Source organism: Diorhabda carinulata, chromosome X (genome assembly GCF_026250575.1).
Source record: "Diorhabda carinulata isolate Delta chromosome X, icDioCari1.1, whole genome shotgun sequence".
NCBI classification, from domain to species: domain Eukaryota; kingdom Metazoa; phylum Arthropoda; class Insecta; order Coleoptera; family Chrysomelidae; genus Diorhabda; species Diorhabda carinulata.
In genome coordinates, this window is record NC_079472.1 from 32796871 (window position 1) to 32810878 (window position 14008).

At 32.9% G+C, this 14008-nt stretch overlaps 1 protein-coding gene across 4 annotated transcripts in view; it reads left to right on the top strand.

The window, feature by feature from the left end:
• The window catches only part of LOC130901461 (protein Tob1), an 83318-nt gene extending 71731 nt beyond the window's left edge, over positions 1-11587 (top strand). For all 4 annotated transcript variants that reach the window (XM_057812875.1, XM_057812878.1, XM_057812877.1 and 1 more), the window contains 5 exons: positions 6338-6537; positions 6682-6910; positions 6966-7226; positions 7292-7512; positions 7574-11587. In XM_057812875.1, coding sequence (XP_057668858.1) covers positions 6473-6537; positions 6682-6910; positions 6966-7226; positions 7292-7512; positions 7574-7958 — 1161 coding nt within the window. In that variant the 5' untranslated portion in view covers positions 6338-6472 and the 3' untranslated portion in view covers positions 7959-11587. The remainder of the gene's footprint in view (positions 1-6337; positions 6538-6681; positions 6911-6965; positions 7227-7291; positions 7513-7573) is intronic.
• Positions 11588-14008: the final 2421 nt, after the last annotated feature.

The following is a 14008-nucleotide window of genomic DNA, read 5'->3' on the forward strand; positions in this document are numbered from 1 at the left end:
AATAGACTGTAAAAGGAATCAAGAATATTTGACATCGGGATGAATGGGGAAAAAATTAAATAGATGGAATTACAACGGCAAAGAAAGAATCAGATGGAAAACGTGGAATATCATTTTGAAAAAGTTGATGGGCTGATTATGAATGTCGGATAGCTAAGGGTAGTAGAATTATGGGGTTCTTGGATAATATTCTTAAAGCAAAAGCGATATCCAAAAACAACAAAGTTGTGATTGCACAAAACAATGATCAAGCCGACTGTATTGTATGTATGGGAGTCCTGGGTGCTAACCAAAATGAGTACTGAAAGTTTGGACGGGGAAAATACTGGAAGGGGAGTGAAAATAAACAATGAGTCATGGAGAAGAAGAACAAAAACGGATCTGTAAGAAATATATAACCAGCGTAGTATCACGCAAGTAGTCAAAGTCCAAAGAATCGGGGTGTTCGGACCTGTATGCAGAAGGAAAGCAAACAGAATTGTCAAGAGACCAGTGAGAGGGAATTAGAAGAAGAAGAGGCAGGCCGAAAAAGAAATGGATAAGAGAAGTAACATCCGATTTGAGAATAAAGGGAAGACCAATCACTACTTTCAGTACATTCTTCCTTTCCAATCTTTGCACAGTTTCGAGAAATAACGGAGGCGTTGTTATGCCGAAAGAAAAATTTTCCACCACGCTGGCCACAACGTACTAAAGTTTCCTTTAGTATTTTTTATACCCTTCTCTCTTCTGTTACTGTTCTCTAATATGTCATTTACTAAATTTGCACATTAGAAAATAGCATAGAACGATGTTTTATATACCACAAAGATTTTTTGAAAAATACATTGCTGAAACTCAGAAACTAGAAGTATTTAAAGAAAACGGCACGTGATACTCAGATAATGTATAAAAAATGAAATTATTTATAAAATGAGAGGTAAATCGCCTCATTTGGATAATTAGGACCTCAAAAAATTAGAAAAACTCGAAAAATTAAGACTTTTCCATTCAAAATCCATAACCACCGTTATTTGTTGAGCTAGAGCGTTAAAGTAGGGATTATATTGTCGTTTATACATAAAATGGCGGATTTTGTTGGATTATCAGTTTCCTTAGAAGTTTACAATACGTTGTTTAGTATACGAGGTGTGGCTATTAAGTAACGAGACTAGCGCTGCTACGTAAAAAGTAGGAATGCGCCAAAGATTAGCGACTGTCAACTGTTTATCCTGTCTACTCTTTCGAATGCGATGTCGGCCATGTTAGATAAACCAGTGTAGCCGTGGCCTTCCTTCGTATAGGGGCCATTTTTTTGTTTTACTGTAAAAGTTATAGTGCAACGGTGAAATTTCACATGAAACTTATAATTTATTGAAACAAGTATATGATAATGAATGTTTCTCATGCGAAAAGTTTATACAAAACTGGTTCAGATCCCGGTGTTAGACCGCCCACCTTATCCACTGAATTTTTCATCGTGCGACTTCTACCTCTTTCCTAAGGTCAAAATTGCATCTAAAGGAACAAGATATGAGGATGGAGGGGGTTATCTATCACCGGTCTCGTTATTTAATAGCCACACCCACAATCCGTTTTTAATTTATAAAAAAATGACTTCGTATATTACAAAACTCATAATTCGATTAAAGTACTGGAAATTTATGGAAAAAATCGCGAAAATCAGCCGAACGCGCGCTTGTAGAATGCTATTGATGCTAAAATCCGGACGCTAGCGTCTGTTTAACAGTCATTGTGAAGACCACTCCGGTATGAAATCCCCGACAACCTGCCTGTGAAACTAAAAATCACTTACATTGATAAATGTTAATAAACACCGTGAATGAAAATATATGAAAAGAGCGATTTCTTTTTGAACTACTTGAATGTCTTCGCAGGAAGGAAACGACTTTTACTTTCTATTACTATTCATATTTTATACATATGATTTTTATTTTTAATATCACATCTTATAATTTGAGATGAATCTGGTAATTTCTGTACTTCTCATCTTGCGGAATTGTAAAGGCTTGCGTAGTGATACGATCAATAACACGCAGCGGCAGCGGTGGCACCGGCAGCGGCCGTGCGAAGCGCCCGCTAGAATTGTGACAATTTAAAAGTAGGTCACATCGCCTACTACCAGCAATCCCAGCGTGCCATGCCTCTATGTAAGCGTTCTCTTCTTCTGTAATTAGGCCATGTTGTCGCAGGAGAATCCCCGTTTTTACACAGAGACGGCACCGTATATACAAAATACGAAACGGTGGCGTCTCACGAAGCATAAATCTTTTTTTAATTGCGTTATTTACTTTTCCTAAATTTATCTTAGTAAAGGGTTTTTAATAAAAACGACTCAAGTTACTTCGTTAATGCTTTATTTCTAGAAATATTTAATACAGTGGAACCTCTCTAACTCGAACCTTCCTAACTCGAAGAAAAATTTTTTAGACGACGCCATCTGAAAGTTGTTCGTTCTGTATTCATTTACATACCGAAAGTTGCGTTTTGAGTGTTCCATGTAATAAAAGTGACAGTTCCGAACGGCAAAACACTTTCGGAACACTCTGGAGTACATAGTGTAAAAGTGACTCTAGCCACTTTAATGTTGACAGTTGACAGTTTCACTTCGATGATTTTGCATAACCTTCTGAATTTTTTGAAATTATTTGCTTTATCCGAGGTTTTGTCTAAATTAATGAATAACAATGAAGGATGATGAAAAAGAAAACATCAGCGATGAAGAGTTACTCGAATCCACATCACCTGATCTCACCGGAGAAAGCAATGCGGCCGTTCTTATTTCGTTGTAGGATAAATCTCGTGCAAGAAAAACAGTACGAGCTCTTTATGAAGTGGTGTCAACAGAAAAAGGCGAAAAACCCAACGGAAAACGTAGTGCTCGCTTATTTTTCAGAAAAGTTCTCTATTAATTAATTCTCTATTATTTATTTTCTTTCCTCAGTGTAAATGAAAAAGTTTTGGATCTTATGCGTCGTCTAAAAAATGTTGTGGACGCCTTGGACTCGTCTGTTGCTCGCCTCGCTTCGCTCGTCTCGCAATTCTCAGATTCGTCCAACAAAGTAACACTTTTAATCATTGGCATACAAATAACTATTGTCCCGTGCAAAATCCTCTCTAAAACGTTGCTTCCGAGAAGTGAAATCTTTACCAGTCGAATATAAATCCAATAAAAAAGCATCGATGACGATCGAATTGTTCACTGAATGGTTATTGTCCCTCGAAAAACAAATGAAGCAACAAAAGCGAAAAATTTTACTGTTTATTGATAACTGCAGTGCTCACACTACATTGCCGCCTTTGAAAAATATTACTGTGCAGTTTTTGCCACCAAATACAACTTCAAGACTCGTTGGTCAAGGAATCATTAGAAATTTCAAGTGCTTTTACCGAAAGGATGTTGTAAAAAAATTATTTATGGCATCGAAGAAAAACAAATGTCAAGTTTTACACTTCTACATGCAGCTAGGTTCATAGATAAAGCATGGAAGAATGTTAGTCAAAATACTATCGCCAATTGCTTCAAAACACCAGATTTTGCAAATGTCACCTCTTTACAATTAGAGTGTGAAACTGATGAGTTTGTTAATTTTGATGATGGTATTACGAATTACACACTACACTCTGTGACAAATCATAATGCGATACGTGCCCTTGATACATTGAGAACGTATTTAGAGAGATCAGAATAAATTGGTGATAATATTTTTTCATCTCTACATAGCTTCGATAACATCATAGATCTTCAATCTCTTAAATCAAAATCTCAAAGAAATATAACTGATTTTTTCAATTAAATTCATTAAGCTCTGTAACTCGAAATAAATTTATTTCACCTCTCTAACTTGAAGTCTCCCTTACTTGAAACTCCTTTAACTCGAAAGATATCGAAAAAAAATTTCGCCACTTTTATTAATAATGTAGAAATCAACCTTGTTTACAAGAATGCAGTTTGCAGAATGACTTTTCATATTACTTTAGTTTAAAGTACAGTGTTTGTAAAACAAACATATCCTTTCAGAAAAAAGTATTCCAGCCCTCTCAAATATGTTATATCGATTTTTTTGGGTTTAGATATCCATCAATAGGACGTTTCGAAAACTATGATCGGGTTAACGCGATCATGATCTGAATATTCGGAAAGTAACCCGGATAGTAAGTAACCTTTCGAGCCTGATAGGCCAGTAGGTAAATGAGATCAGCTGACGGGTTGTCTATGATTAAGTCTCATGATAACAACGCAATTGATAGCTTACTGAGGTTTGGGATTTGTATACTTTTTGGAATTTCAACATAAAAATAGCTTATTGGTATTGCAAAATCCGCGTGAATTGGTAGTTCGCTCGATGACATTTATATTAAACATCCGAATATTATGGAGAAAAGAATGAAGCTCAAGGATTTTCATATGAAATTCGCTGTTTCCATAGCTTGTTCTTAGAATCTGCAGCTTTCGTCCTGTGACGTCGGTATTTGACGGCTCAGTGACATGTCAAAAGACAGACAAACAGTTTAATGTCATTTCTGATTATAACGAAAACCTCCTTAGACTTTTTTATTTGTCTTAAGTATTTCTCCAGTGGGACTCTTTATCCATCCGTTCAGTTTGTTATTGATGCGACATATTACGATGCCACAGTAGGACACGGGTCCAAAGTATGGACTAGTTGACGCTTTTTCATCAACTACATATTTATATTATTTTGTCAACGTTATTGTTGAAATCGGTAACGACGTACACATATGATGTTGACTTGATACAATTGATATTTTGTTATATTACTTCTTATTTGGTTGTAGAAATAAAAAAGATTTCTCCGAATTATGCCTCTGCCTCTTTTAGTAAAAATTCTGTTACTTCAACTTATCTTTAGGTATCCCTCTGCGATTGGGAAATGTACGAAGTCTGCGAATTCGATTCCTTCGTAATTTATAACTCCCCAAAGTATCAACGTAAAAATTCAGGTGCGGGGTATTAGTCCCCGATGAGTCGAACTTATCCTTTTCCTTAACAAGATACGTCGCTAAATTTATTGCTTTTAAAAAAATCGAGAAAATGAATAAGATTCTAAACTAACCAATTTGGTCCATAGAGAATTTTATATGTACTGGAAGGGAATATTGTATAGATGAATAACTGAACCAACCCTGGATGAGTTTCCAATTAAGCGGTTCAATCAGTGGAGGAGACGATTTAAACAAACACTCCTTCAACTAATATTAATCAATGAACAGAATTTATTATCTGATATTATTAGATTAATAATTTGTGGCCTCCATTTTGTATATGGTGCATGTGCTAGGTTTGTATTCAAACACTTCTGAGCACATATGTTTTTGCTAGCAAATCTGCCTGAAAAATATTATCATTGTAATTGATTACAACTTTGAATGGTTTGCCTATGCCCATCGCGTTATGAATTTCGACCAATGGTTGTCACTGCTTTCTATTTTTATCGATTCTAGAATCCTCTCCAATTTTCCATCTGAATAAACCTGTAAGCGCCGCTAAATGCCTCTGTTCTAACTATGAGGTTAAGTAGAAGCAGGTTTAGCAGCGCTTTTAATGCTGTAGTGCCCAAATAGATCGGACTTTAAATTTTGTTCATTGTTCAGCCATCAGACAAGCGATAAGTATTTGATCGTGGATGTATATCATCTTAGGCTCAAGTCTCTATGTCTTGCCTTCAAGCTTACTAGCACTGGTATTTGAAATTTCCTTGGCTAAATGATTGTTCCAATTAATTTGTGGAAAGTATAAGTTCCATAAGGGTAGGTAGGCGTATAATTGCCTTTCTTCTTCTTGTAAATGGGACTAGTGTTGTTTACTGGGGTTGATCTAGAGTTGCTCTTGATAAGCCCAATTTTTAATAGAGTTTAGTGTCTGCTTCCTGACAGTGATTGTGCCTTTGCCTTCACGCTGCACTACCAGATCATCGGTGTAGCCTATATCTGTAAATCCGCTGCTACTAGGTATGGTTAGAATTTTGTTTACCATCAGTAACGTTAGTAAAGGTTAAAGGACTCTGCCTCGCAGACAGTTCTTATAATTTATTTGCTTAGTCGCCTAGATACAAAGCCATTTGACGGATGATTTATTGTTGACAACTATAGTCGAAGTTGAAGATGTATTTCCGCATTTTTTTCATAATATATTAGCTAAAATTCGTGATAACACGTTCCACGTTAAGAGAGTCCAAAATAGAAATTGGTGTTTAGTAAATTCAAAAAACTTTACACGGGTCAATTGAACTCATTTTTCTTTCGATAAACGATAACCACCATAACAGTCTTCAATATCAATAGTTTTATTGTTAATTCTTTTGTTTTGTTACAGACACGTACCTTAATTTCACAAAGAAACGGAATAGAAGCAAAAGAAAAGCAACCATTAGAAAAGAAAAGTGAATCAATGCGTTTATAAAGATTTCCAATAGTTGAACTTGAAGTTGAAGATTTACACATTTCCAGAATGCATATTGAAGTTCAAGTAGCTCTGAATTTCGTCATTTCGTACCTGTACAACAAACTACCAAGGTAAAATTATTTTTATCTTCAAAAATATTATCTTATTTTTGAATTTGGACGAAAATGTTCATACTTCGAAAAGAGCTTACGCAAGTTGAACTTGCTTACTTCACAAACTCTACTGTCAAATTTTACATAACTATGTTACTATAGGAGACGTGTCAACATCTTCGGTGAGGAATTAGAAAAGGCTTTAAAAGAAAAATTCCAAGGTCACTGGTATCCAGACAAACCTTACAAAGGTTCAGCTTTCAGATGCCTGAAGACAGGTGATCCAATTGACAAGGTTCTAGAAAGAGCTGCTAGAGAAAGTGGAGTACCTATCACTGATATTTTAGAAAATCTACCACAAGAATTGGCCGTTTGGGTAGACCCCGGTGAAGTAGGTATCTTTTAAATTATCATTATAAAAAGACTTATTTTCAATATATTTCCAGGTGAGTTATCGTATTGGAGAAAAAGGCGCCGTTAAGATCCTTTTCAGCGACAAAGGCGATCCGCAAGATGAACATTCTGCCGACAGAGAAGTTACAAAAACCTTCAACCCTGAAGCCCAGTGTTTCAGGCCGATCGAATGTGTTACATCAACCATGAATAATTTGAGCATCTCTCCTAAGACCCTCACCCCCTTCTCGACTAATAATACACAAAATAACGTCGTAGGGTCTCAACTACACCAACAGATACCAATACCACAGGTAAATAGAGTAAAAAATATAATCGGATTATTATAGTTTAATCTATCTAACTAATTTTATTCTAGCACAACGGAAATCCTGCACCACCAACTACTAATATAAACCACTTGTCATCACCTTCGTTGGCACCTTCGCCAACTTTAAACACTTCCTACAAGGGTTCCCCATCGCCTGTACCAGCTTTTATACCAAGAACTACTACACCTCTTACGTTTACTACCGCTACCTTTGCTCAAACGAAATTCGGTAGTACCAAATTGAAGACCAGTAGCAAAAGAGCTAATAGGTGAGTCGTTATTTCAATATTAAGAATTTCGGTTTGTATTTGACGTCGATTTTCGTTTCAGAATGTCTCCCACCGAATTCTCCAATTACATTAAACAAAGAGCGATGCAGCAACAACTCCACCAACAGCCACCACACCATTCTCCAGCGGGTCGCGCGCTTTCTCCCGATCCCTCAACATATTACTATCCACACGGTCATTATCCTCCTCAGTTCCCGCCTCGTTCTGTATTCGAGTCTTCCAACCAATATCTAAGTCCCGATGTATACTCTGGAAAAGTTCCATATGAACACTCGACACCTTTGGGTCCATATTATCCAAACAATGGACCGGTAGGAGCTACCCAGTCCGCTCCTACCACTCCACAGGACAATGGAAAATTGATAGACAACAACTGGCCGTACCCTACTGCTGGACAATACCAGCATTTGTTGGTGGCTAATTGAGGGGCTTCTTAGACAAGGGAACTTTTTCTAAATGATAGTTTTGTACGCTTGAGGGGAGTAAGATATTTAACCGCTATTAAAACTAACTACCAAAAGATTTCCCAGTTAAATCTTATTATTTAATGGCATTAAATACAAGATTTGAACAGTGTAAGGAGATTAGTCGTTGTTTTTTGAAGTCATTAGAAATATATTTCTATTGTAAATCACTCAAATTAAATTTTTTTTTCTTTGTACTACATCCTGTAGACAATGGAATAATTATGCATCAATATTGAATAGACAATCTTTTAGATGTAACTAGTAATAATATATCTGTTCAGATAAGTTACTGATATGCTACCACTTGAATGTCTTGCTTAACCCCCCAAGTTGAATTATTTTTCCTTACTACTGCATTTCTCAAACCTAGTGTGATAGTAAAATGGTAAAAACCGAAATCATTACTTGGTTAAATTTAAATGGGTTAAAAAAAATGTTAATGTTGATAAAAATGACTAGTACCTTCACTAAATCAACCCATGATATTGTCTGTGAACTAATAATTTTTTCTCAGTGTGCGAATGATTCTTATAATTCACTTTTAATTTATCCGTCAGTAGTTGTACCACAATGTAGATAATTAGTTATGAGAAACTGACCGAAATAAATTTTTGCAAGTTGTTTATAATATTACAAAAAAGATTACTCAGAAATAATTACCAGTTTTTCAAACAAGGGAGAATCTTTATATGAAGAAAATGTACAAAATAAAAAAAACCATCTGTAAATATTAGTCAACATTGCAAATTAAAAAATTTGGATACGATTCTTTTAAGTACTTGTTTAATAAAAGTTCCTATTTCTTTGAATAAAATTCAGTTACTCCACACAGCTAAAATAACTAGAGAATGGTATAGTTAATCAATTGTATATATAAATAATAATAGTTTAAGAATGTGTCGATATTGGGAATTCCTTCCATTTTTATGGATTAGTTAGGATCTCTCTAATAAATAATTTGTACATAATAACAAGTATAATTTATATTTTTTGTACCGATGTCTTAACTATAGTTAGTCACTTTTCTATTTTTGATACTGTATAATCTTAAGTGTGTTACGTTCTAATTTGGACGAAACTAGTTGAAAATGAAAGCTTTTGATGAAAATAGCACTTTCGCTAAAAATACATATACCCTACTGAAAAAAGAATAACATGAAAATAATTCTATTAATAAAAGTATCTGAATAAAAACTACACGAACTTGATAAATTCAAAGTTAAAGACTATTCTATTGTCTGAATGTTAATCTCATGTATACAGCTGAATTTCAGCCTAACATTAAATATCAATATATTCAATATATTTGTTTTCCTGCAACAGTGATTTAGCTGGAATATACTTTAACTTTATAGTTTTCTCATTTGTTTTGGATTCTATAATATTCCTAAACACTTGTTATTTATGCACGTACATCTGTGCATTTTACATTACATTTTTTCTCTTTATTTTCATTACTATCTTGAATTTATAACTTTGTTGACGTGTCAAATAACAGTTTAGGGACCGATCGCATGTGAATTTTCAAAATTCGTTCGTGGTTCGATGACTTCACCACTTGCGTGCGCAATGGGTCCTTAAACTAATTAGCCAACAAAGCTTATATTTGACTTTCCACAGCTGTCATTATATTTTCATCTGTCATCTTGTACTTGCCTACGTTCAAGACATTAACAAAATCCACATTAAACGAAGGTTCATTCATAATTAATCCTATCATTTTGACAAATACTAAAGTTTTATAGAAAAGTTTCTGTTGTTCTATTTAAAGTAGGATATGCTGTAGATATTCCGCACGTTTTCCATCACATATATTATTCAAGACAACTTAATATATATATATATATAAGACAAGTAATGATTTTGAAAAAAAGAAGAATATAAAATCGAGTAATAAGTAAGGAAAAGTATACTCAAGTACAATACTATGCGTTATACCTACCTTATATATTATAAGAATTATTAAAAGAAAAAGTTTCCCAACATTGATTTAAGAATAAAGGAGATGATTTTTATAAATCAGTAGTCACGTAGGTTATAGGTGTTTCTTACTTCATAAAAAAAATGGTGTTTACAGTATTCTTGTAGACTAGAGTGTTTCCTAAATTTTTTATATTGTATGTATTTTTTTATTTTTGTATGAAAAGCTCAAGCTGTCATCTAGTCCCATGATAAATGTTTTTAATAAGTGTTGGCATATCATGATGGAAATTAAAATACCATAAAATATACTAATGTTAGTTAGGAAGCAGTTTACACAAATTGGCCAGCGTCGCAGAGATAGTTCTTCCATAATATGCAATAATACTCTGATTTAGAGATACGATTTTGTGATATTCCAAATAAATAGTACATTTTTATAAATGTAGTAGCTACCAAAGAACATAGTAGATTTACTAGCTAGAAGACAAGACGTTTTCAATAATTTTATTCCAATAATTTTAATTATTATTGATAACAGTAAGTTCACTATAATTATAGGCTAAATAGAGAGGCAAGTATATAAATATAAAAGAGAAAATAATACTAATAATAGACTAAAAAGTCCTAACGTCATCAATTATTATTTTGTTTTCTGTCTTATTAGTTTGGTTGCCAAATGCCCTTAATTTTTTTGAGTGTTTCGTTATATATATGTCACTAAAGTAACAACGAACACTCCACACTTAGTTCTCACAATCATTTCAATTATACACAAACACACATACAAGCACGCGTGAGAAAGCCCGTTACGTTAGTCATACAACCTCGTACCAAATCTAAAGATGGATGGAAGTTCCAATATAGATTTTACTTGGTAGTTTTTTTTTTATTAAAAAAAATACATGTAATCTACTTTATTATGGAGCAACCCAGTATTATAAATGTATATGACGCCCTTTTTTCTCACGGATTTATTTTCTACAAGTTTTCTAAAACACACGTTATTACATACTAGATTCTACTAACTTCAAAAAAGACATAAGTGAAATTCTTCTTTTTCTGTTAACCACAGAATTATGGTTAATAAGAGAATCATTACACTTAGCAAAAATTGAAAAAACCTCTAGACAACCAAGAAATCCTTACATAATTTGGATTTACTTCGCGCTCAAATAAATCCCAAATCCCATCTAGGGTTTTCCTACTATTAAGAGCTATTGTTTCCAGTATTGTAGCCAAATATTGCAGTAAAAATATTAACCGTTTAGAAGAATTTGCTTTAAGAATGTGATATGTATTGGAAATTGGATGAATCTATTTCAAACTTTGATGATTTTCTGTTATCTTTAATAATTATATATATTTAACAGGTCTGAAATTAAATTATGATAATATTTTTCTACTATAATTCCGATATAATAAAATGACTTGTCGTCTGGCTTTTAAAAGCTAGCGAATTTTGTGTGGACATGGCTTCTCTATGAATATATTGTTCAGTATTGCATGCTGAGGCAACCCGATGGGTTCTAGATGCTTCCTTTTCTCAAATTAAGGAGATATGTATGTGCTATTTTTTACTGCTTGATTTTTGTTACTTTTTCACTGATGTTTATTTTTTATTTGTATAAAATTGTTGACTTAATATAATATATATTTTGTTATGAGTCGATAGTTTGATTGCACTATATTCATTTATTTATTCATTATGCGTACCTGAAATTGTTACAATATCATTATAAATCAATTGCTACCAAACTAGCTAATTTATAATTAATTATAAGTACACATTTTTTCAACGAAAAATCAAAATTCAACTAACAAAACGCTTACTGTCCTAGCATTTACCTTTACAAATTCATATCACGACCCACCTACCTTACATCCCTTCTTAATAATTCGAAATAATTACAAAATGCCCCAAAAACTAGTAGCAACCAATCATTATTATTATTTTTATTAATTAAATAATTCATAAGCTAAAGAATATTAGACATCGTTTATCATCATCAGTGCCGGTATTCTCAGGTCCTCGCTTGTAGCGATATCGATGTCGTTGAATACGAGGAAATCAAAATTCATTGTTGTCTCGATTCTCATGCCCTCTAGGGCACGCTCTCGTCAAAGAGATTGCTTCATTTCATTCGCATCCTAACCTATCATTTTTGACATATTTTAAAAATTATAACTGTACATATATCATTTATAATTGTAGTCATATATTGTAGTAATGGATGATCTTACCTATATTGGACTGCTGAAAGAACTAGGAGAAGCTGAAGAAATCGTTGCTCATAAAAAGCTACTATTAAAAAATGGTCTCAAGTTAGAATAGAATTCTTTGCGTTTAATTGACAGCATAAGTACAGAACTAGAAACTATATTGACAAAATACGGTTATTGCCCCTAAAATAATTTCCTCGCCACAAAAGACCGCAGTCATTCATGATATCTGTTAAAGAAAAAGCAAACTTTTGGAGCAAAAAATAAATTTTACATATCATAGATTGTTTGTGTTTATAAATTTTTTTTTACTATTTTCCAACCCTCAAATTTCCCAAAGTCCTTTAGTATTTGATGAAGTTGTAAATCGGTAAATGTACCTAGGTCTTACAAATATGAAAATTTGAATAAAAAATTTTCAATAATGTGATTAATGCTTTACGATATCACTAAAAGTGGTATAAAAATTTATGATGGTGATATTCGTGCAAATAATGTTGATATGAAAACAAATCAGGAAAAAGTAGTTAAACTACTCGGCACTGCATGTTTGATTTGCATGTTATTTGCAAAAAAATCTTGTAAAGGTGTGAACTTGAATGACAAAATTCATCTTTTTGGCCATTTAACCTCAAATGATTGAATCATATTAATAATTTCATTACATGAGCACATTTTTCTCGCCCAAACCAGCAGCTACCACTTATAACAAAGAAGAATTTATCTATGCTAGATATTGTAGTAACTTTTCTAAAATTGAAATATAAATAGGCAATTTCTTCGACTTTAGATGTAGGTTGTGTACTACATTCATAGAGATTAAATATTATTTGAATTATACTTTATAAACCCTATTCTACAAGTATCTATAGGAAAACGAGGGTTTCATTCAGTACGTACTTATATTATCATTTATACAAACAATTCTAAATGCAAATATAAAATTGAATCATAATAATTTGGTCATAAAGCAAGCGGCCAAACTGTTGGTAGAATATTTAGAGCTAATAATATACTGAAATAGAATCACGAAAGCGTTAAAAAAACCCGAAGAATAATTGAAATGATTAATTTTTTAAGGTATTGGTTAAATGGTCAAGAAAGCATGTCACTCACCCCTCTCGAAAAAAAATACGATTTACCTTCATGTACGTAGTGAAAAATCGACTGTAGTGTGTAGTTGTATACTTTCTGAATATTTAGCACAATTTGGTATAGTAGTGAATTTTTTGAAAATAAATACACTTAAGCGAGTTACTAGATAGGTGATAAAATAAATTCGTTAATAATTTGCCATTTTTGTGATAAAGAGTTCGGATATTTTTAATATTGGCAATTCCACTATTAATTATAATAAATTCCTAACCTAACTTTACGTGTTCAAAAAAACGCGGTCTTCTGATATAATCAGTTATTTTCCACCATTTAAATTTGAGATATTCGAGTATATCCAAGTGGTGTTATATTGTTTCGGAAATAAAATAGATATTGTAGTAGATGGGAATTGAAATGAAAATTATTTTTATCGGATGAAACAAATAACAACGCATTTTTCTATGGAAAAATTCTGTCATCAGTATTTCAAAACAGATTTGGAAAAAAACTTGATCAAAAATGCATTATCACGTAAAACTACAAAAAATATGTCTTCTCATTGAAATGAAATTATATTACTAAATCTTGTTTGAAGTTACATGGAAATTTAATATTTTGGGCTCTTTAGAATGAATTTGGCAAGTTTGAAATGAAACAACTATATCTCCCTCCAAGTGATAAAAAGTATTTTTTTAAGCTTAAAAAAACGCTGAGAGGGCTATGATATACATATAAAAATGTCTACCAACAATGTAACTTATAAGATATAT